Source organism: Phalacrocorax carbo, chromosome 1 (genome assembly GCF_963921805.1).
Source record: "Phalacrocorax carbo chromosome 1, bPhaCar2.1, whole genome shotgun sequence".
Classification (NCBI taxonomy): Eukaryota; Metazoa; Chordata; class Aves; order Suliformes; family Phalacrocoracidae; genus Phalacrocorax; species Phalacrocorax carbo.
Genome location: NC_087513.1, coordinates 124,289,388 through 124,311,528, shown reverse-complemented (window position 1 = coordinate 124,311,528; position 22,141 = coordinate 124,289,388). Strand labels below are relative to the sequence as shown.

Here is a 22,141-nt window from a genome sequence, read left to right as displayed (position 1 = left end):
ACAAGTTATGCTTTAAGTATCACTCTTGTTTCTTTGGTTGTTTCAAGATTTGTTGTCGGTATACTTTATCCATAATGAATTGGTTTTTAAACGTTACTGCTTTATACAGCGTAATTCTATTTGCCAAAACATGCTGACTATTAAATTGTTCTAATTTTTTCTCTATTTATCACTAGCATGCTGTTGTAAAGTAAATGGCTACTTTAAAAATCGATCCTTTTGTTTTCTGGAGGCATGAAGAGGAGTCATTGTTTAGAAGAGAAGGAAACTAGGCACCACATCAAGAGAAAACACATTGGCTCAAAATTCATGCAGCGTACGTCAAAGTTCCTTTCACTGTGTGCATGGTGTCATTTTGCCACCTCGAGTGTGGCTGTTTATCAAAGAGCTCTTGGGCTGACCATGGCCTCTGTGACTCTCTTCACATTGTCCCTTTTCCTCTATACCATATAAAGTAAGGATTCCTCTGGGTCTCCCAGGGTATCTTCTTTCCCACTGGGAATCAGGTCCTGCCAGTTGTACCCTGAAGTTAATGACAGAATTAGCAGGTCCCTGACATGACCCTCTTCCTATGGTGCTTTGCCTCATCCTACACTGTTGCGCCACACTAATGTAATATCACTTTCCTTTGGAGTGGACATTCCACATCCTGGCTTCCCTTGGCAGCATCTGTGTTGTCCATAGTCCATCAGCTGTCTCACACCTAACCTTTCCCAATCCCTCTATCCATAAGCCAAAGACATTCAGGTGTCCCTGAAAATGCTGCACAATAAGCAGACAGTTATGTGTCAGTCAGGAGTCTGCATCTGTCACGTAAGCAGATAGCTGCACCTGCATAACAGAAAAGCTGGAATTCACTTGCTTGCCCCTACTTCTTATGTGAGCACTTACAAACCTGCCATGACAAGAGGTAACTTCTGCCAGTGCTGGAGAACAGACCAGGACCCCCAGTTCTGCCTGCACTTGCTTCAGGGCAGCCTTAGGAGAAATTTAGTGAAAACAAATCACGGCACATTCAAGATAGGAAAAGGAGGAAAGTGGAAACAGTATCGAGTGCTCTGGTGTTCAAATTTTAAGGTGCTGCTCCACCATGCTTTTTGACAGAAAATCATGGACATGGAGGGTCTCACAGGTGCTTTTTAACAGCTTACATTGATCTTTCCAGAAGAAGATATTATCTCATTCCTTCCAAGGTAATTGTAAATTACCTACTGACCTTAAGAAGATGCCCAGGTATTCCAGGGACACCATGACAAAATGTGGCGCTCGTATTCAGAACTACAAAGAAAGAAAACAATAAAAAAAGAGAAACCACAGAGTGCGACAAACCAATTTGAGTGACTTGGCAAATGTGCAGGGTTAATTGTCACTTTATTGCTAAAGACGAAGATTAGAAAATTGTATGGCTCCTTTTTTCTTGCTGTGTGTCAAAACTCGTATCATTTGGAGATGTAATAATGCTTCTCCTGAAATAATCTAGATACGATCTTTGCGTATTTTTCTGCTTTCTGACCTCTTATCTTTTCCAAGTCCTCAACCCTCTCTCTGTAAATGCTGGTGATCTTAATTTATCCTGTTATGGTAGTTATACTTAGTCACAAATGTCTTTCTGTTCCACTCCTTTCAGAGAGGACACTTTGCATAGTTTTATAGTAACCAGGAAAGTCATCACAAGCCATCAGAATTGCCTGCCTACAGAACAGCTAGAAACTTGCCTTTTCAATCAAGGTATTTGCTGAGAAATAGGGAAAGTTATGAAAAGCATATTTGTATCGACATTACTGATAAAAGCCAGATATTACATACCTGCTCCAAAGGGAAACAGGGTAAAGGACATCTGTCCACCACACACTCCCTCCTGCCTCCACACAGTTGGCTTTTGGGACAAAGCTGCTGAAACTTCAGAAGTAAAGCTGCAAAAAATCAAGAATTTTTTTGTCCCCGCAGCAAGGAACCATCCAGGGGCAAAGGAAGATCACAGCATGGCAGAGCCCTTTCTTTATTGTCTAATAATTATAAAATATGGCAAGTGGACATATCTAGTTGCCATCTGGCTTCCAGGGGTATGAGAGTATAATCTTTACTTCAGTTTTGCTAAACTCTGTACCAGTTTTGATCTTGTAACTGTTTGCTTTGAGTTGTTAGAGGTATAAAGTTCACTACTTTTACTGCTTTCCTCTCCTAAAACCACTTCTTTGATTCTTATTCCCTTGACCTCTCTTTTTGGCCTAACATAAGCCAAAAGCCTTAATTTACTGAGCATAATTCATAAAGCATGATGTGCATTCCTATAAAGCATCCTAAGACTTTCTTAAAAGGTCTAAGAAAGTTTCTTAGTATTACTACTTCTGTAAACACAAACCGCTGCTCATAATTTTGAGGTGGCACTATGGTCTCAATACTGCAGAGCCATCCCACAAGCCCTTTCTCCTGAATTGCTGCTGAATATGTGTTTCAGCCTGACTCATACTTGTTGCTAAACTACTAAAGCTGATGTCTGTATTTGCTCCCTTATGTCTCTGCTGCAGGAGCCTGGATCTTCTTCATTGGTTGTTGTAAATGGGCATACCTTGGTTGACGTCGTCAACGCTACATTTGCCTACTTACAGGGTCTCTTCCGGCAAATCATTCTCCGAGATTGGCTGTGTACCCCCCATGGGTTCCCTGGGGACATATAAAGCCTGAAGCTTCCTTGAAAGACACATTTCGGGGCTTAGGCCTCACAAGCTGGTCCCATTGATGCACCTGCCAAAAGCGTGCAGCTACCAGCCACGTAACGGACTGGCTGCCATGGGAGAGCTCTGCTTTCTTAGATCCTAATCACAACGCGGAGGTGTCGGTGGGACCTGTACGGAGCCACCTGAACTCACTCGAGAGACATGAGTGCAGTGAAATTATCAGGCTTTTATTTTTCCCTCAGCTTTCTGCCTTTTGCGAAAAAGGTTGTCTTTACTCTGCAATGGACTGACCCAGGTTGTAGCTACCGCTAGCTGAGGACAGCCGCTGGCAGGCAACATTGAGACGGAAGGAACAAGTGAAAGGGAAAAAAAACCCCAAACCTCTGATCTCCAGGGAGGCTGAAGCAAGTGTGGATTGTAAGCCTGAATGCCCAGTAAAGGACAACAGAGGATGCAGACTTTACCTTCAACAGTACCCCGGGGAATCTGGGGAAGGCCAGAGTGGGCATGAAGAGAAGAAAGCACCGCATTTCATTACACCTGCTATAATTGTAGAAGGGTGTGAAGCCTTATCACGCTCAGTACAATGGCTCTTCACATCTTTCCACCACTTTCCCCAAAAAGTTTCCATTTAACCGTTAAGTAACCAATGTCAGATTCAGGTAAGGATGGAAGTCCTCATTTTCACTTTCTATAGTGCAATGCTCTCCTGTTGTGGGATGAAGGTGCTCCATCTAGACCGACGTGCTGGAGACAGATTTGTTAAGAACGAGGATATTCCCTGTGCATTATGAAGAAAAAGGAGCTCACAGGCACTGATTGTCAGAATAAACCCCTGCAAACTGTTAGTGTTTTAAAGAAATATTTTTCAAGTGACACAGCTAGGCAAAAATGCCCTGTTTTGAATAACTACAAGAATGTTCTCTCTGCGGGGAGATGTGAAGAGCTATTATGTTCCCAACTTTGCAAACGTGGATTACAGAACTGAAAATGTATTTTGCTTTAGAAAGATGTGCTTTGATTTTGTTCAAGAAACATACTTGAAAATCTGCACTCCCAAATCTGCAAAAATATGATAAAATAATTTTAAAAGATAAACAAGTTTCCAGTGCACACATGAAGGCTAGCAATTGTTTGTCAATGCAATTTAAGCCTAAAATTCTTGATGGCTTGGTGCTTTGGTCATATTTTAATGATATTTCCTGTAATGAGGTAGATTTATGTCCAGCTCCATTCAGACATTCCTAATTTTAATCTCACATTTGCATCTATATCCAATAAGGTATATGGTGTTTGACTGCATGTCAAAAAGTAACTCAATGTTCTTCCAAATAGAGTCTTGTCAGTTTGGGTGGAGATAACATGGAGTCTCTGTTTCTCTGTTTTCAGGACATCATCCCCTCTAGGGACTGACATTTGTGGAGGAAGGAACCGTATTTCCTGATGTGGGCCTTTCTTCTTGCACCTCTGTTTTCTTTCAGGTTCCCTGGTGCATAAGCCTCTGAGTTTAACAACATTGTAAAGGGAGGCTCTGCAGGCATTTATGGAGTTTAAATCCCCAACGCATCCTTGTGAGAAGGCTCAGGGGCTGTGTCTCAAACTAGGCACTACAAGACGGAGTGACCTAAAGTCACGCGCTATTGGCAAAAAATGCGAGTCTGTCAAAATCAGCGTCTACCAAAATAGCCATATAAGGTTTCTGTTGGCTGGATACTGAAATTCTGGTTGATATGTGGTCTCACACTTTCGTAAAAACACCTGAAGGGGAGGGGAGGTACAACCATAGCTACCGAAACAAATGGTTACTCTCCCCTGGCCTGTGACAGCAGCATTTATGTTTTCTACAGCCCCTGTGTGAGGGGCAGAAAGAAAAGTTTCTCCTGGTCTTGCTTAGCTATTTTCTGTCAAAGTCTTACTGTAACTTTTGTACAGTGAATATTTATAACTCATTAGTGTCAATATAATTTTTTGCAGTGCTGCACTTATCTACATTTTAATGGCCAAGTCAATAAAGATTTATGCACCCGTCATCTGAATTTTCCACAAAAGTGGTGATTCCTTCATAAAACGGTATCTCCTGCTGAATACTCCCCCTCCAAGCACCCTTTAAATGCCTTCATTGTTTTGGGAAACAGCAGGCTATCCATTAAAATAACCAGCTCTTAAAGTCATAAGTCAAACCCAGCAAAATCTTGCAGAAGCCTTCATGGCAAAACTTCTGCATATTACAAAATCACATGCTCAGGTACCCTTTCTTCTCTCTCTATTTTTTGAACCCTTGAATGGCGAAGTCTGGTTTATCACTTTGATATGTCTCAGCTGCGCAAACTATCTTGTTTTTGTAGCTTGACGAGATACGTGGCTCAGCACTGACCTTCATTCGATTTTAATACAGTAGAAAGTGCAGTTCGGAGCACTGCTCTGGGTGGTGTGCTGGCACACCATTTGGGAGGGACATGCGTTCGCTCCCATGCACACATACCCTCCTCCAAAACGTGAACTACAGAAGGGAACAACCTGAAAGCAGTTTGGGCTACTGAGGTATGTGTGCACACTCATTCTGGCCATGCTTTTCTTGAAGGCAGCCACACCACAAGCCTTTTTTATCCCCACCCAGAGGAGGCCGGCAAGACCCACACCACTGTGCTGCTGCCAGGGCTCTGCAGGATCAGTTCCTTTCCCATTCCTAGACTAATAAGGTTATTTCTCTGCTGTCCATCCCTCGCTGGATTTTGCGGTGGGCTGGAAGCTGCCGTGACAATAACGAGAAGCAGGCTTTCTCCAGGGCTGCGTTCTCTCTCCAGGGTGTGTTGCCACTCGAAGCCCATCCTGTCCCAGCAAAGATGAGCCAGGTCTGTTCCAGCTGAAGCTCAGGGTCTCAAAGACATACAGAAGTACAAGGTTTCTGATTAGCTTAAGCTGGGGCTCAGTGTCCGGATTAGTTTTAGGATAGAGTTCAGATTCGAGGCTGAGGTGAAGCCAAGGTTAAGGGATCTGGCTCCCACAGCATCCCAGCTTCATGACCTGCTCTTATAAGGTAACATTCGTAAATCCTACTGTCTCAACGCAATCACGTGCACTAGTGCTGCCGAAGGGAGATATGTCAGCGATGCAGAGCCGGAGGAGCCCTGGCCCCTCAAATGGATCCGCCGCAGAGCCCTTGCTCTTAGATACCGCCTGGCTCACCCGTATTACACGGCTGTAACCAAAGTGTGGTTAAACCTGTGCCGCCCGCTCTTGCTCCGCTCTCCAGTTCCGTACCGCTTGAGCGCGAACACAGATTTTCATCCTGACACCAAAACACGTTTCCTCCCATACGGGCAATTCCCTGTCCAGCTCCGACTTCCCAGCCCCATCTCCCCAAGCAGCCCAGCGGGCCAAGTCACGCCTGTGAGCACCTGCGAAAGCAAAAGGGGCTGCCCGAATGTCTGTGTGCGTTTCACTTCGTCTTTCAAAACCAGGCCCTTCCCCACCACCACCCCGAGATATTCCTGCAAATTTCAGCCTGGGGGGGGCAGAGCCCGGTGCCCTGCTGTCACCCCCACCCCACCCCACCCCGCAGACGAAGCTTCCGCGAGTTACACGGCGCTGAGGAGCGCGCTGGGGGCGCCCCCGCCCCCCGCCAAGGCCCCCGCTCCCGCCAAGCCCCCACCCCCCCGGCGGCGGCGGCGGCGCCCCGCGGGCAGCGCCCCCTGGCGGCGGGGCGGGGGCGGCGGGGGGCGGCGGCAGGCGGGGCGCTGAGCCGGGCCGGGACCGGCGGCGCGGCGGGGCGAGCGCGGCGCTGAGCTCACCTCCCTCCGCCTCCCCCCCCCCGCCTCCCTCCCTCCCTCCCTCCCTCTCTCTCTCTTCCTCCTCCTCCTCCCTCCTCCTCCTCCTCCTCCCGCGCCCAGCCTGCAGCCGGGATCTCAGTATTATGGCATCGAGGAGAATGGAGACCAAACCCGTGATAACGTGTCTGAAAACCCTCCTCATCATCTACTCCTTCGTCTTCTGGGTGAGTGCGGCGCGGCGCGGCGCGGGCACCGACACACCGACCGACAGACCCACCGACCGAAGGACCGACCGACCGACCGACCGCCGGGCCGGGGCCCGCCACCCCCGCGGCCCCCACCTGCCCGGGGAGGGCGGCGGGCGGGGGGGGCTCCGCCGGGGTGTCAGTCGTGCGCGCTGCGGGGACGCAGCTCTAGGGATGCTGGAATGGATCTGTGCATACACACACATATATATATCCACACACACATATATATATGTATGCATGCACACATATGTATAGATATAATTTTTTTTGCCTCTTCTTGCGCCGAGAAAATCCCACCGACTGCCGGCGGGGGAAAGTTGCGGGGGTCTCCTCGGCTGCCGCCCCCTTCCCCGCCGCCTCCCCGGCCGGCGGGACCGGGGGGGGGGGGGGGCTGCGGGGCCTCCCCACTGCCCCGCTGCCTGCCGCACCCCGGTCCCGCCGCGGGCTGCCGCCTCCGTGCTCCCCCCCACCCCCGACACCCCCGCACCCCCCGCGACCCCCTCCCGTCCCCGGTGCTCGGCCCGGCCCTTACCTGGGCGCACCGGGCGCTCACCTCCGCCGCCGCCCGCTCTATCCGCCGCCCTGCGTTTCGTAACCCGGCTCAGGCTCCCGTAAACCATTTTTATGACCCAGATACATTAATTGAGTCGCAGTGATTGACTGATGGGGAAACCGGGTTTTTTTTTCAGGCGACCCCGGAGGCTGGAGGTTTTTTCGCAGCATCCCGGCCCGTTACTCAGCAGATCCCTGGCATGAGCAGCGTATTGTGGCGGCAATCTGCAGATTAAAGACCTTTTAATGGTACATGGTGACAGCATATGATAATGGCCCCACCGTGTGCTGTTAGAGACTGTAATCTGCACATCGTTGATACAATACGCTGAAGCAAATTTGTCGTTTCCTAGCAAGGGAAGCTGATTTGTGCATTATTGATTTAATAGCTTTATGCTGTGGAAAGTGCCTGTGAAACTGAGTAACTCAAATTATCATCATTCTGCTTAAAAATGCGTTCTAAACCAAGAGTTGCTTATTCATGGCAAATAATGTTTTACATCTTTATACTGAACATATGACTTTCCCTGTTTCAACTTTAACTTCGTAGGCTTTTTTTTTAATTAAAAAAAAAAAGGCATACCCAAAAGTCATTTTGCTAATCCATGCTTACGGCAGTACCTCTGCGTTACTGACACCCCAGCATTTAACATACCCCTTCCCCCCCTTCATTTTTAACGATTTCGGTGGTGATCACAGCAGATGTGTCTGATGACCGAAATGGATAGGCAGCCGGCATCATCTGTTGTTTTTTTGTTGGCAAGTTGATCCTTCACGCTAGTCTCAAGGAGGTAGGTTGCTGAGTTTATACACTTGCTACAATGTAAAGATTCATCCTTTCCAGTGCTCTGTTCTCAACGCATGTACCGGAAACCCCTCTTCTTCCTGTGATTAATGAGCAACTGCAGGAGCTCTGGTGAATTCGCGGCATCTTTCCACATTACGTCTTTTTAAAAGTGACCACTGTATCTGCTGTAGCCTGAATAAACAGAGGACTTAAATCGGCATGCCCGTCGAGCTAGCACATTTCATGAACGCTAATCTCATTAAAAAAGGGAGAATTGTACATTGAGCCAAGCAGCTGGCAAAGGGCGTTCGTGCTGTAGGCTGTCGTGATGCCAGGCCAGGTTGACAGCTGGGACCTCATAGGGTAAATAGCACAGCTGAGCTCTGGTTTGGGCTACAGCAATGCGTCTGCGCTGGTGGGTTCCTCTGAACTGTCTGTCAGGCTCCCCTGTGTCCCAGTCTTCTCCAAGGGCATGGCCCACTAATGTGGCTCTTGCAGTTAACTCACTCATGAGAGTCATCAGGGTGTCTGTTTGTCCTCTTCCTTGAGCCTGGAAAAGGAGGAAGGAAATAAAACGGCTGGAGACAGAATCCTGCAACCATCAGCAAAAGAGAACAAATTTCTTTTCCATCATGCTTGCTGTTGCATCTGGTTTCTGAAGGCATCAACCTAGGGAAACCTAGGCAGATCTCAATGCAAGAAGACAACAAAGGGCTTGGTAAAGGTCCAGAGCAGTCGACAGCAGACCCCAAGTCTTCTCAGTTGTTCTTCCTTTTAGCACAGAAAACAAAAATCTAATCTAATGCACGTTTTTGGCCCCTTTCTGGGCTTTGAATCAACCCACGTAACGTAAACTGGAGGAAGGCTGCGCCCATTGCCATGAGTAGAGCAGAAACACGGTGTGCTCTGGCCGTTTCCACATTTCCTTTTTACAGGCAAGTTTGAGACCTGAGGGATGAGCGGAGTTGTCTCAAACCCCCTCCATTATTGTCTGGGGTGCTCTTTGTACTCTCACAAGCTGCTGGCTCCGGAATCAGCGTAACTTGAATTTGGTTCCTGTGAATTCTCAGAGCTGAAAATACTGAATCCTTCCCATAGGAGGAACTATTTAAAAAATTTATTTCTTGGACTTACTTAAATACCAGAAGGAAAACTTACTAGAGCCACAAATGGCTGGTTTGTAGCATTTTATTCTGACGGCTTACCCATGGTTTTTTGAGAGGTTGTAAGCTAATTTCTGAAGGAGAAAGCCCTGCGTTGCTTAGCTGCAGTTTGTATGGTTTTTTCCTGGCTGTTGGGAGGGAGCTGCAGTATAATACATGGAGGAGAGTGGTCCTGTGACAGGGAGGTATATTGTGGAAACCCTTCGGATATCTGGGCAGGTGATTGTGTGTTGTGATGTGAGGGGACGGGGAGAGAAGATGCATCTCTGAATCCAGTGATCTGTTTTGAAACATCTAGAAGGACTTCTCTGTTTACATTGTTTATAAAAGAAGAAAATCTTATGTACACGGAAGATTCCTATCATGAGTGATTATTTGTCAGGCTTAAATATGAGTTGCGTTTGTATCAATGGGTGAGATGTAGGTAGATGAAGGCTTTTAGTATAAGCATTAAATGAGGGTCCACTGACTACAAGGGAGCTGCAGGCTGGTAATGAAGAAACACGGTTCATTCAAATTTCATACTGCGTAGCTTGTTCCTTTCCAAATAGGTTTTATTTAATGCTACTTGTTATTTTGGTAGCTTCCTCTCCATACTTCCCAGCTTCTTTCCGTAAATATATCAACATGGTAAAAAAAATCCATAAACAGAGATAACAAGCTTTTTATGTGCTCATATGTATTGTTATTCATAGAACACATTAAATGCCTAGGGTTACCGCTTTTGGTCCTTAAGGGACATAGTAATAAAATTCAACAGCCTTTTTTTTCTAATCAGAATTCTGTACTGCATGCATCTGGTTTGGAACTAGTAGATTAAAAAAAGCCAGTAAAAAGACTGCTTGGCTGTTAGCTATGTTTATTTTTTACCTTTTGGGTATCATAAATTGCTTGCATAGAAATCTGAGGTATAACCTGTCTTGTTTTTAAGGGAAGATGAATTTTGGATTAGAATTCAAAGTGAAACCTTTAAGCACCCCTCAGTATCTTATATGTATCTAGTTCTTAAGTGATCTTGTGTCAGAAAAATGTGTGTATACTTAATATTTTATTGCAGGCTTTGAAATATATTTCGTTATCAAATTAACAGCCTGCCTCAATGTGTTTTGGGAGGGAGTTTTAAGGGTGCATGCACTGCTCCTTAAAGTTACAGGGCTGCAGCAAATGGGTTTCATTTTCCATGCAAAGCTTGTTGTTGACCCAAACAGGCACCGTAGCAAAGTGATTAGCTTCCGATTTTAGGCCCTGTGAGACACTCGGCACTCAAATGAGTTCTTTGTGTGTGCTGTCCTGCTGGCGTGGGCATTTCTTGCTGTTAATTAATGTAATAAAAGCATATAATAGAGTTTCCATGCAGATATTTTTCCAAGGTGAGTCACTGATCTGTAGCGCATCTTCTAATCAAGATTGATGTTTTGGATACTAAATTAGGTTCTTAGAACTTGGCTTGTCTTTTGCTATGTGGTAAAATCAGAACTAAGATACCTATTTGCAATGGTAGTAATTTAGTTTTCCAAGTTTTTATCACTTGGAAAATGGACTTGTGCGTCCCGGTACAACCCCTTGGAGGATAGCAGGTGGCAGGAGAGCTGTGGACCGGAGTGCGGCAGGACAGGTAAGCGTGGTTTGGCTGCAAGGCCACAGCCGGCGCTGTGATTTTAAAACAGCTTGAAATTGCATATGAAATTTCCATATCGTTCATTCTCTGTTAGCCAGTTCCTCTGGTGGCTGCGGGAATGCGGTGTCACCGGCGTGGAGGCCTCAGGGTGGTCAGAAGATGGCTCTGTGAAGGACGAAGGGGCTCAGGCCCCCTCTGGCGTGGGTGGTGTGGGGAGAGCTGGTGTCTGCTTTGGAGAAGCAGCCCCTCTGTCTCCCTCTTCTCTCAGGCTTCCCTGAAAATGAGGCCAGAGGCAGGGGGCTGGGAGCAGCTGCGGCGTCGGGGCAGGCAGCTCCCAGTCCTCACGCTGCAGTGGTACGGCAGAGGTGGCGTTCGCCCACCATTTTGGGAGTTCACAAAACCCTTTTCTGGGAAACGCTTGAGACAACGGGTGAGCACGGCGGCCTGCTCTGCAACGCAAATTTATGGCTAAACTGCTGACCCATCTTCAAATGCAGCCATTCGAGCCGTGCATTATAATATGGAATTAAATTTGCTTGTCCCTTTGAGTTACTAGTGGCATTAGTCATCTTCACTATGAATGTCCAGCTGGGCTGCTGAAATTACTGGTTTTTGCACCAGAACTTCTTTCTAGTGCTTCTGCATTGGTTTCTGCATGTGTCTGGTCTTTTTAATATCTCTTACATACCATGCTTATGTTTTTTCTTTCAAATTTTGTTAATATCTGTTAGAAGACAGTTTTAAAAGAAATATCTTGAGAAATGTTTTACTTTTCCCACGTGGCTTAGATTGCTGTATCTTTCCATGGTTCCATTGACTCCAAAGTCATTATTGATATATTTTTGCAAAGAAATGTTTTTGTTCATACTTAAGTTACCTGAAATCCAGAAAAATTACACTTTCAAAAATGCACGATATCCCCGTCGTGATGGGTTTGAAGTGCTCCATTGCTTTGGCACAAACCTCATGCAGCTGCCTCCTTAAGTCAGTTGTTTCCCATTCTGTTCTCATAATGACATACATGAAAGATTAAAGATAATGCTGTTTTCTTGTGAGCATAGCCCAAGGTGAATTCTGTTGGCTAAATAAACAACTGATTAAAAAAAAACCAAAACAAGACAGCTAGATGGTGTTTAAAAACATAGCTTCAGAGTCAGCTTTCTAAATTCCCTGTTGGGGTACTCACCTGACTGGGCTTACTTTTGCGGGTTTCTGGTGGGCTTTTTTTGTTTTTATCACAGCTGTATTATAAAACCCCCTTAATCCTAACAGAGGAGAGCCATGCCAGCTCTGGTCAGTGTGCTGGTAAACACAAGCAGCTTTTGCTTCTCAGTAAACAGAGAAGGTAAAGCTGTGACTTCCACTTGCGCTCCGTCGCGAGTGCTGGGCTGTTTCTCGCGGGTGTGCTGGGAGGAGGTGTGGGGGCAGTCCCCGCCTGTCCCCCAGGCTCATCCGTGGGTGGGACGGCGCGGGGGAAAGCTGCAGTGTGGCTTTGGTTGTGCCTTCAGATGTCGCGAGGATCTCACGCTGTTTTCCTTGGCAGGAAATTGGCTTTACGAGTGTAGTTGGCTTGTGTGTTTTGCAGCAGAGGAGTTGGCAAGCCAGTGAGATTTTGCATTGCTGATGCCCATTCACGTTCTGAAAATTGTGTGTGTGTGGTACAAACTAGTATTGTACACCTCATTTAAGGGAGTAATTGACTTTGCTGTCGTTTAAATACTCCTCCTCTTCTTGCTGTTTGTGTATGCTTATGTCTTGACGAGGCACCTGCTACACCTTGACCTTGGAGTTTGTATCTGGACAGTTCTCTGGTTTGGGGATGGTAACTTTTTCATATTAACAGGTCAGTTTGGGCTCGTGAAGAGGGATAGTGGGTGACTTGAAGCGGTTTGGTTATATTTGGGAAGACACAGAATGCATTCATAAAAAGCAGTGGCAGAAGCCTTTGCTCTTTCACAGGTGATGGGATAGGGGTATGGTGGAGTACTGCTATATGTGTATTAAACACTTTGGCTGCTCAGCATTCACTCCTGCTCTAATCAACTAGTTGTGTGGCCTAAATAGTGTAAATACAAATTCAAGGGAAGGTGCTCTGGAGGCCTTGTTAGCACTTTTCCATTGAGAAGGCAGTACAGTCCTTTTTCTTGGGTGCTGGTTCATACCAGCCTTGTTCGTCAAGGAAATGGAGGCAATTACCAGAGATAAACCAAGGGAATTTAAAATGGATCCAGGAATCTGATTTTATCTCTGATTATGTGACTATTTATCAATTCCGTCTGCTGTCAGGGAGGTAAATTAGGTTACCTGGTATCATTAGTTGTCTCCTTCTCTGGATTTTTATCATAGTTTCTTCGGTTGTTGCAACTGTCCTATGGATTTATGTGCCAGTGAGTTAACAGATGAGTATCTAGAAAGGCTCTTTGTGCATGTGAGCTTGCAGAAACATCCTCAATCTTTCATGTGCTTTTTAAGTGCAATGATACTTGTTACAGAGATGCTAGCTTTGCTGTAGTACTCTGTTCTGCATCCACCAAATTTGCGGGTGAAAATCCTGTTGACTTCAGTGTCTTGCAGACCTAGGTGACTGAATCTTTAGAATAAAATACAAGACTAGAGAGGTGACTATAGGGAGCAGGTGACAGTTACTGTAAGGCCATTTGTATTTGCATAATGTTATTTCTTTAGGCTCATCACTATTAATTAGCATTTAATCATCTCAGAGAATAGAGCCTTCACATCAGTCGAGCAGACCTCTTTCCTTCTTAGCTCTCTTTCACTGTGGTGGGCAGATGGTTTATATGTTATGTCTTTATAACAGTTCTGGGTTGAGAGGGAAGCATTTAAATTTCTCTTGTACTAAAGGGACTCTGAAGCATGGCATGCTCGTGTCTTACTGGATTATCGTTATTTCATAGCTGAGCTTGTTCTCTGAGCTCTGGAAGCGATGCTGTTAATGTTAATTTTGCTGTAATTTCCATGTAGTGTTTGGCAAGATCTTTTCCAGATGTTCTTTTTTCATCTATATGGTTCTGGGGACAGTGCTAAAATCCTTAAAAGAAGCAAGCAGCCCCCCTTCCCTCTCCATTTCTCACTTTCCCCACCTCCCTGAATTGCCGTGCTGGGTTCAGGTGGTGGCTGGTCACTGTGCGGCACCTACGGTGACCCCCTCCCAGAGGCCAGGCTGGATGCACCACAAGGCAGGAGGACTCTGCAGAGCAGCCCGGGCTGGGAAGAAGGCTGAAGTTGTGTCTTGGCATCGTTTTCTTCTCAGAGTTATCTGCTGTGAGCTTTGAGAAAAGGTTGGATTTGGTTTGGGCTGCACGTGCATTTGGATGGATCAGGTTGAAATCTTTTTTTTTCACACTCAAGCAGGTTTTTTTAAGAGTTTATTTGCTAGGAGAGTGTGGTGCTGTGAATAATGAGGTGATGCACTTAATCTGCAGACATCTGTGGATCTTGGGACCAGGCCTGAGGGAAAGGTTGGCATGCGTATATAGCACAGCAGAGAGAAGGAGTAGAGGAGGGAAGAGGAGAGAGTGAAACCCTGTAAACATCAAAGGAAAAGGAGCACTAACATTTCCCTAAAACTGGGAAGTGAAGGAAGCCCCTGCTGCATGACCCTTATAACCGCTCTGTGCCTTAATGCATTTGAATAGAAATGAGCAGCTCCGACCTGCTGATGCCACAGAACCGAGTTTATCAGTGAAGCTAACAAGTTCTTCAGGATCTTGTTCCTGACCAGATTACAACTACCGCTTCAGAGAATATAGTACATGGGAACAGAAAATTCCACTGAACTCCTCCAGCAAAGTATGTTTACAACACACCCCTAGCACACAAGAAATTATTCTTATTGCAAGGACCTAAGTACATTCCCTGCAACAGAAGTTTCCGCTAGGCCATGCTGATTTAATCCTTTGGTAAATTTAAAAGCATTTATTAACTGGACAAAATTTCCAATGGGTTGGTCTCCATCTGGCAAGAACCTGGAAGTGTTTAGAAAATTCCTTTCAGTGTTTTTGGCAACTGAAGACGAAAAAGTGCTCATCTTTGTAAGTTTATAAAAATAAATGGGAACTATATCCAAACCTGAAATTTTTGATGGAGGTAGACCTCTCAGGGATGAAAACTGCTGGTGATTTGGGAAATCCTTAAAAGAAAAAAAGAAGTTTTCAAAGAAACAAGAATATTGTTTTTTGTAGCTGGACTTGAAACTTAGGCCAGTTTACGGCATCGTGGATTGTGTCATGGCATGTTTTGAATCAGTCCAGTTAGGCAGAACCAAGGCTTGCCTTTTTGAAGATCTATAAAGTGTGTTGGCTTCAAAGTTATATCTGGGGCTTGGGGCCCAACCAGAACTGAAAGTCAGTGGCAGAGATGAGGAGCCTGGGGTCTGCAGGCCCATGCAGTCTGCAAGGACGTATGCCTGGATTGGGATTTTTGTCCATGTTAGAAGATAATGCAAAGGTGCATGACAGTGTGCAGCTTGCCCAGGGCTGTCCAAATGCTCTGCTCTGACCTCACCAAAGAAAATACGAAGGTCATTGTATATAGTTTATGCAAACACGTGCAGATAAATTCCAAAAGCTGTGTGAGATGGAAGATTGCTGCAAATTTCCTATGGTGAAGGGGAAGGGAGAAGATCCCACGATTTCTGTTGTGGTCCCCAATAGCCTCCTGGCCAAAGCATTTTCATTACACCTTGCTGCTGCCACCGCTGCATCAAAAGGCAGTCAAAACACCAGAAATCTGTCAGGAAAGTCCTGGCTTTCATTCTGGCAAGAATAGGTTAAGATATAAGAGAGGGCACTTTCCAGGCATGTAGTGACAGAAGAAAAGGTGGAAACTCAATCCTCCTGTATGCAGTTCACTTCAATAGTACTTAACATCTAAGTGGCTCTAATTAGGCTTGGGATGATGACATAATTAAGTACATGTCACTTCTGTTTCCTTTTGAAAACAAAGAGGAAACAGAAATGCTGATAGGTTACCCTCTCCCTGATGGCTGCGTCTCATCGCTGGGATCATTTTTACTGGTGCAGCTGGGACTTCCTGCTCTGCGGCATGCACTGATTGCAGACAGAATGTGATTCAATTTACCTGTAAAATAATGTCTTGGAGGAAAGCAGCAGCTGATATTGCACGTTTTGAGATTTTTTTTTAACTTTCTACCCATTTACAGGTCATTGATACTATGTTTAGGTTTCAGCAGAGCTGCGTATATGAGTCAGTTGAAGCAGACCCAGTTTAGAGTTGAAAGCTAACGTTGTCATCAGCTTGTGTGTAATCTGGGACTGAGTTTCTTTTCTAGTATACTTCAGGAAAAACTGCTGAGTTAAATTACACAGGTCAAATGACCTAGAGGCTTAAACTGATCTCTCCTGTGCCAGAACTACTTACAGACCATCTATGCATCACCTGCGGACTTTTTTTGCATGTGAGTGCAGTTTGAAAACTCCTGAAGAAAGAACCAGGACCTAAAGATGTTGGGGACCTGGCTGTCAGAAGAATTTTAGTATTATTTCCTGGAACATACAAGCCAAGCCCCAGTGTATTCCTTGCTGCCTGTTCTCATAAAACAGGATGATGCAAAGGGATTGGATCAGGATTTACTAACGGAAGGTCAAACCTTTCAAAAAGAAAAACCATGTAGTTCATGGGGATGGCATTACAGGTTTGTTTTTGTCATGCCAGGTAAGACTGGGACTACGTACAGCCTTTCTAGGAGGCGGCAAGGCCTTGTTGTATTTACCGAGTATGTGCCGGATCTTTGTGCAGCTTTCAGAGTGTTTGTGCAAAACTCTTGCTGGCAGTGTGGTGCACCTGTTGTCTTTCCCCGTGGCCTTGTAGGCAAATACTTCCTTATGAAAAAATACTCCTTTTTAAACCTTTCCCCTTTGGTCTCCCTACTTCAAAGCGGTGCTTTTGCTGAGCATCCTCCCAGCATGGAAAGGGCAGCTCAGCGCCCTCCATGCCACTGTGCAGTGCTGAACTCACCCACCCGCACCCATGTTTACCAGCACACTCACCAGAGAGGCATGCAAGACAGGACCATTGGCCCTTGCCCCATCCGAGATGGTCCCTGCCGTGGCCGGGGGTCAGCCAGCAGTCGCCTGGCTGACGGTGAGAACACCGCCAGTGTCTGCCCTGGGGTGGGCAGGTGTGGGGTGGGTGGGCTGTCCCGCTGTGCTCATCGGCCTGTGAAATTACAAGCTGCAGGAGATGTGCTGGACCAACCAGCGTGGCAGTAAATCGAGTATTTCATCCAGCAATCGCGTTATTTTCAGCTGAAACTGGGAACAAAAATAAAACCTCCCACTTCCAGGAGTTTTGTGTTTTATAAGCAACAGCTAGTTGCTTTCTGACGTGAAAGATGGTTGTACTGAAAATAGGTACATCTGTGGGAGAGAGCATTTTCAGCTAGTGAAATTGTTCAAAATGATATGGAAAAGTTGCCTCAATTTCTGTGAGCTGGCATGACATGCATGTAATACTATGCAGAGAAATGGGGACTTTTTAACCCAAAACAAACCCAGTCCCTGTCGTACGGAAACCCGAGCATGCTGCACCATAGCTATTTTTTAACAGAAGTATCAAATGTAACGTGTTCCCTCCCCTTGCTCGCTGACCTCAGATTGCCAGGGGACCAGACAGGATTAATCTCTGTACCCTGAAGAATATCCAGTGTTAAAGCAAGGAGCTGGGCTGTTTCCTAGAGCAGTGCAGTCCCCAAATGATCAAGAATATAACTGAGCCACAACAACGTAGTTGATTTATTCTTTTAATTTCATGAAGTGCTTGGCTTTGCAGTATCATGCCAGGTAATTAGACCAAAATGACTTCCTATTTTTTCCAGCAGCATTGGTTGTGTAAAATACATAAAATGTCAGACCTGTAAATCTGAAGGATATTGAGAAAAATTTCATGCTAAGTCTTTGCTTTTAGGCAATCAATCAAGCTGTTAATGATATAAAAATAAGAGCCACCTCATCAGTGAGAAACAGACAGTTAACCAGTTTTTCTTCTAATACCGTTCACCAGCTGATCAGTGTGCATCCAAGCCCAAGTCTGTGTGGCAGCAACATTTGCCTTCTGAAAATGTGTTTGTTCTATATCAGATATTAGTGCAATACTGGTAAGCAAAAGGATATGATCTAAAAAGACATTTTAAGAAGAATTAAGCTGAGGTTGATGAGTACCTGTGGGTGGACTGAACTTTGTCCATATGAAACATAAAATATCTTGCAAAGTCATCTTGCTCTGCTTAAAATGAGTGAGAACCATATATGACCAGACTCTCTATGCAGTCAGCTCATTGTTTTTGAAACTCACCCATGCTTAATATTCAGGTTTGGTGAAACAGAAGGTAATTCTGGCTTGGATCCCACAGAATTCCCATAGAGTTGGGATTGGGAGGGTTTATCGCTAATCCTTGTGCTGGATATCTCAGCAGGATAAACCTTTTTTCCCTTCCTCTGTCAAGACAGAAGACTTGCTAAGTTCTGCCTCCTCTCTCTAGACTTGCTTTGATTACCCTTTGATTTTGTAGCACAACATCATTTCACAAGGAGATGTGCGCTTCTCAAGCCTGGTTGTTCCACTGAAGCTTAAATGGACCCCAAAAGAGGTAGAATTGCATTTAAAATTTTGCAGCTTCTATAAAAACAAAGCCTAAACTAAAGAATGTGAGAGCGAAAGACTCGATCTGTAGATGTGCTGATGAGATAGTGTACTGCGAGATCACACATGCATCAGATGGTGGATGAATAGATGCTGAGTGTTATGGCCAGCATGAGAGGGCACGGCAGAGTGCATGTTGTTTGGATTAAAATCAGAAAAAAAAACAGAGCCTAGCTGCTCCCTGTGTGTTGATAAGGTGGGGGTTTTTTACATTTACAGTTGTGTATTATGTTTTCTCTGTTCTTCCAATACTGTTGTTCTTAAGAAGCATTGTGTAATTACTTGTAGGAAAACTAAATCTTCAGATTTATTTACCAGTGGTAGTCCTTAAAAAATAATGGTTGGCATGCACATTTTATAGACGGAGACACGGATGCAAGTCAAGCAATATGTCTAAGGAACAGTTTGGTCAAATTTTGCACTGCTGTGAATCAGTTATTTTAAGTCCCTGACTGTAATAATTATTACATTGTGGCACTCACTTTGACATTTTATTTCAGTTGCAGAAATAGCAAGCTGAAATAAAAATTGCATTTTACCTGCTGTTAAGGTAGCTTGTGGAGTATGGGAGTACTTCTGAGAAGTCTAATGAGTACTGCTTGTAGAAAGAGATTATTGGAGGGAGCAGCTGGCTGTATCTGAGCTATGAAGTTGGTAGACTGTGATGCTTCTTTATTCTGAAGTTGCATACACAATGCACTGGAAAAAGCATTTCAGGTTGCCCAGTATCTTGGGAGTGGGGGCAGAGCTGCCAGTCCATGACAGCAGGCCCCCAGGTGAGTGGGCTTCAACAGCTGGGAGTGATCCAGGCAACTTCCCTGACTTCATAGATCAAGCAAGGCCTTTTTGGGGTGGTGGGGGGGTGTGGAAATTCCTCTCATGCAGGGCATAGAGGGGGGATGGTTTTCCTTCAAGGAAGCAAGTGCACATTTCTGAAGACGGATATCCACCTCTGTTTTGAAAGATCATTTGACCGGGGAGCAAGCATGTTGACACGCTTACCCCAAAGGAAGGAAACTCGGTGTGCCTGCTTAAGAATGTCCTAACCCTCTTCATGCTAAGTGTCAGTGATCCGTTGCCTCCATGGTATGTACCAATTGTGTCAAGCAGGATCAAGTTTAAATGTTGACCTCCAGAACAAGCTAGTTTGCTTACTTTTACCCTGCCGCAGACGTGAAGATACAAAGAAGGATTTTGCTAACATGGAGCTCTGGGTAAAGACCAGCATGCAGAATTTTGTGATTTGTGGATTCTGTCAGATTTTCTGAGTGAGATTGTCAAGTGTTCCTAGGAATCGGACTGACTTCTTCCTAAAGAAGGATTACTCGTGCAGTGGATGTTACGACGGCTGCAAAGACTTACTAGCAGTTTTCTTTGCTAAATTTTAATTGGACAGCTACAAAGTACAGTCCACATGGGGACGGCAACTTTCAGGAGTCTGCTTTAGGGCAGGAAAAATGCACTACCACCTGCTGGGGCTGAGGCTAAGTAGTGCTGGGAAGGACAGAGTGGGCTTCCCAAGCTGCCATTTAAGGCTAGAAAGGTTGTGAGGATAAGGGTTTCAGGAAACTTATTGCTTGGAAGAAGCATTTAGTTTGGGGATTTCTTCAAGAAGAAGGGAGTTTGTTCATGCTGAGAGCCTATTCTGTAGCCCGTACTGTAGGTCTGTGCTTTCTCCCACACCCCAGTGAGGCCTGCTGGAAGAAGTTAATGCTGGATGCCCTTGGTTTTGTGTCAGAGTTAAATTAAGGTTTTTCACTAGTGGTAGACTAAGGTGTGTTTTGTTGTTTGGTGGGTGTAGGCGGGGACAGCTCAAGGAAAGAAGTGACCATTCATCTTAGTACGCATCTTGAAGCTGAGTGGGTTTGGGTGAATGGCAGGCTGTTTTTTTTTCTGATGGTCCCTATGCAGTTTTATCCTAACATCTCTTGTAATGGCTATTGCTCAGCTGGTGAGACTGAGAGCAGAGCAGAATAGTTCAGAGCAGTCACTGTTCTGTTCTTATGGTCTGGTGAACAAGAGGGGAAAGGGCTCACCATGGACTCAGCAAAAGGTAATTTTTTTCTCTGGCATTCTCAGGCCTTGCTACCTAAAGAAGCATTTTCAGGTAAGCTACAGCATGATTTCTGTTTCCCACTTCTCCTTCTCCCTGAGTGTTATCATGTAGAGACAGAGACTGGCCTGTGGCTTAGTTCATGCTTTGGCTATCTTTTATCACCTTATTTAGTGCAGTTTAAAATACACTTTTCAAATGGTAAATTACGAGTTGCTTAGGAAAGACTTCTTAATGCCATTTTTGCTGGCAGTTTATTTCATCCTTTTCATTTAAGTGGCAACAATCTAGTGTCTAGTGGGGCTGCCTGCTAAGCGGTAACAGATGGCCCATGTTAGCTAAGACAGGAAGGATCATAGGAGTAGGAGCCAGTGTTATCTACATATGTGTTTTGGATTGCATCATGAATGTTTCCCAGTAGGGAGCACAGCTGGCACTGGAATTGTGGAAATCTGATTTTTGGTATTCTTTATTCCAAGTCTTGGCATACTTGAAAATTAACATATGTGGTTCATGTTGGGCTATAGCAATAATATTGAAATTATACCCCTTGGATAAAATCGCTGTGCTTGCTGGTTTTCTCCTTTTTTTTTTTTTTCTTCTTTTTTTTTTTTTTTGCTTATCCTGTAATCAAAAGTACTGTATGAGAAAGTATAGAGAAGAGAGCAGACAGTTACATTATGTAATCTTGCTTCCATGTACACTCTACCACGGAATGGCCTTAAAATGTAGTAACTAAAGCAAAACTGAAGGGGGAAAACCAGAATTTGTTGTAGACATTTTGGAACAATTTTTCCCTTGCTAGCTTTGCTCCTGCACTAAAATGCTTAGGTACCATAGTGGGAAAAAGGCCAAAGAGGAGAGCAGGATGTGTCAGAAAGTGGCTGCATTGCAGAGCTCCTGTTCCAGGGCTGTCTCTTCTTAATGTTGGGCTGGCAGCATCCTCCATGCTCCGGCTTGGTTTTCATCTGTAGCAGTAGGCACATCTCTAAGGGGGCAGGGAAGAAGTGTGGATGAAGAAAGCTGTGATCTTAAACACAGTCTGTGGAGGTAAATCTTTGATTCTGCTAAGGTGGCTAAGGCTTAGCCACAACCACTGAAATTGCAGCTTGCTTTGTGTACTGTATTATGTTGGATGTTTGTCAAGGCACCAGTAGGCAAAGGCCAAGAGATCCTAGATCTGGTTGTGTGATTGTGATTTGGTAGATCAGGCCTTTCAGAGGGCTCTTGTAGTATATACTGATATCTGTCTCCTCTGAATGCTAAGAACCTATGTATCTGGGAGGCAGGAAACTGTCCTTTTTCGCATGAATAAAAATGTGAGAAACTTCTTACTGAAAAAATTCCCCATCAGACATGGGAAAATCTTAATTTTGTGGGTTTTTTCTTTTCTTGTTGTTGTTATCCTAGGACCTTCCTGTGCAAATCCAGTTTAGAAGAGAACACTTCTTTCAGTTCTCCCCCTGTCACTGTTCTGAGCTTAAACCCTTTTCCTCCCCCCTGGATGGAGAGAGGCTAAGCAGTCCTTGCTTCTTGTAGGGTAACTAGAGCTTATGTCAACCATGGGATGATGTAATGTTCTGACTTCTTTT

General features: G+C 45.0%; 1 protein-coding gene across 2 annotated transcripts in view; it reads left to right on the top strand.

Annotated features, from left to right (window-relative positions):
* Positions 1 to 6,497: 6,497 nt before the first annotated feature.
* TSPAN7 (tetraspanin 7) overlaps positions 6,498 to 22,141 on the top strand; it is a 127,646-nt gene continuing 112,002 nt past the window's right edge. For both annotated transcript variants that reach the window (XR_010376310.1, XM_064473307.1), the window contains exon 1: positions 6,498 to 6,672. Coding sequence is in view for 1 of the 2 variants with exons in the window: in XM_064473307.1 (XP_064329377.1) it covers positions 6,592 to 6,672 (81 nt within the window). In the remaining variant the exon portion in view is untranslated. The remainder of the gene's footprint in view (positions 6,673 to 22,141) is intronic.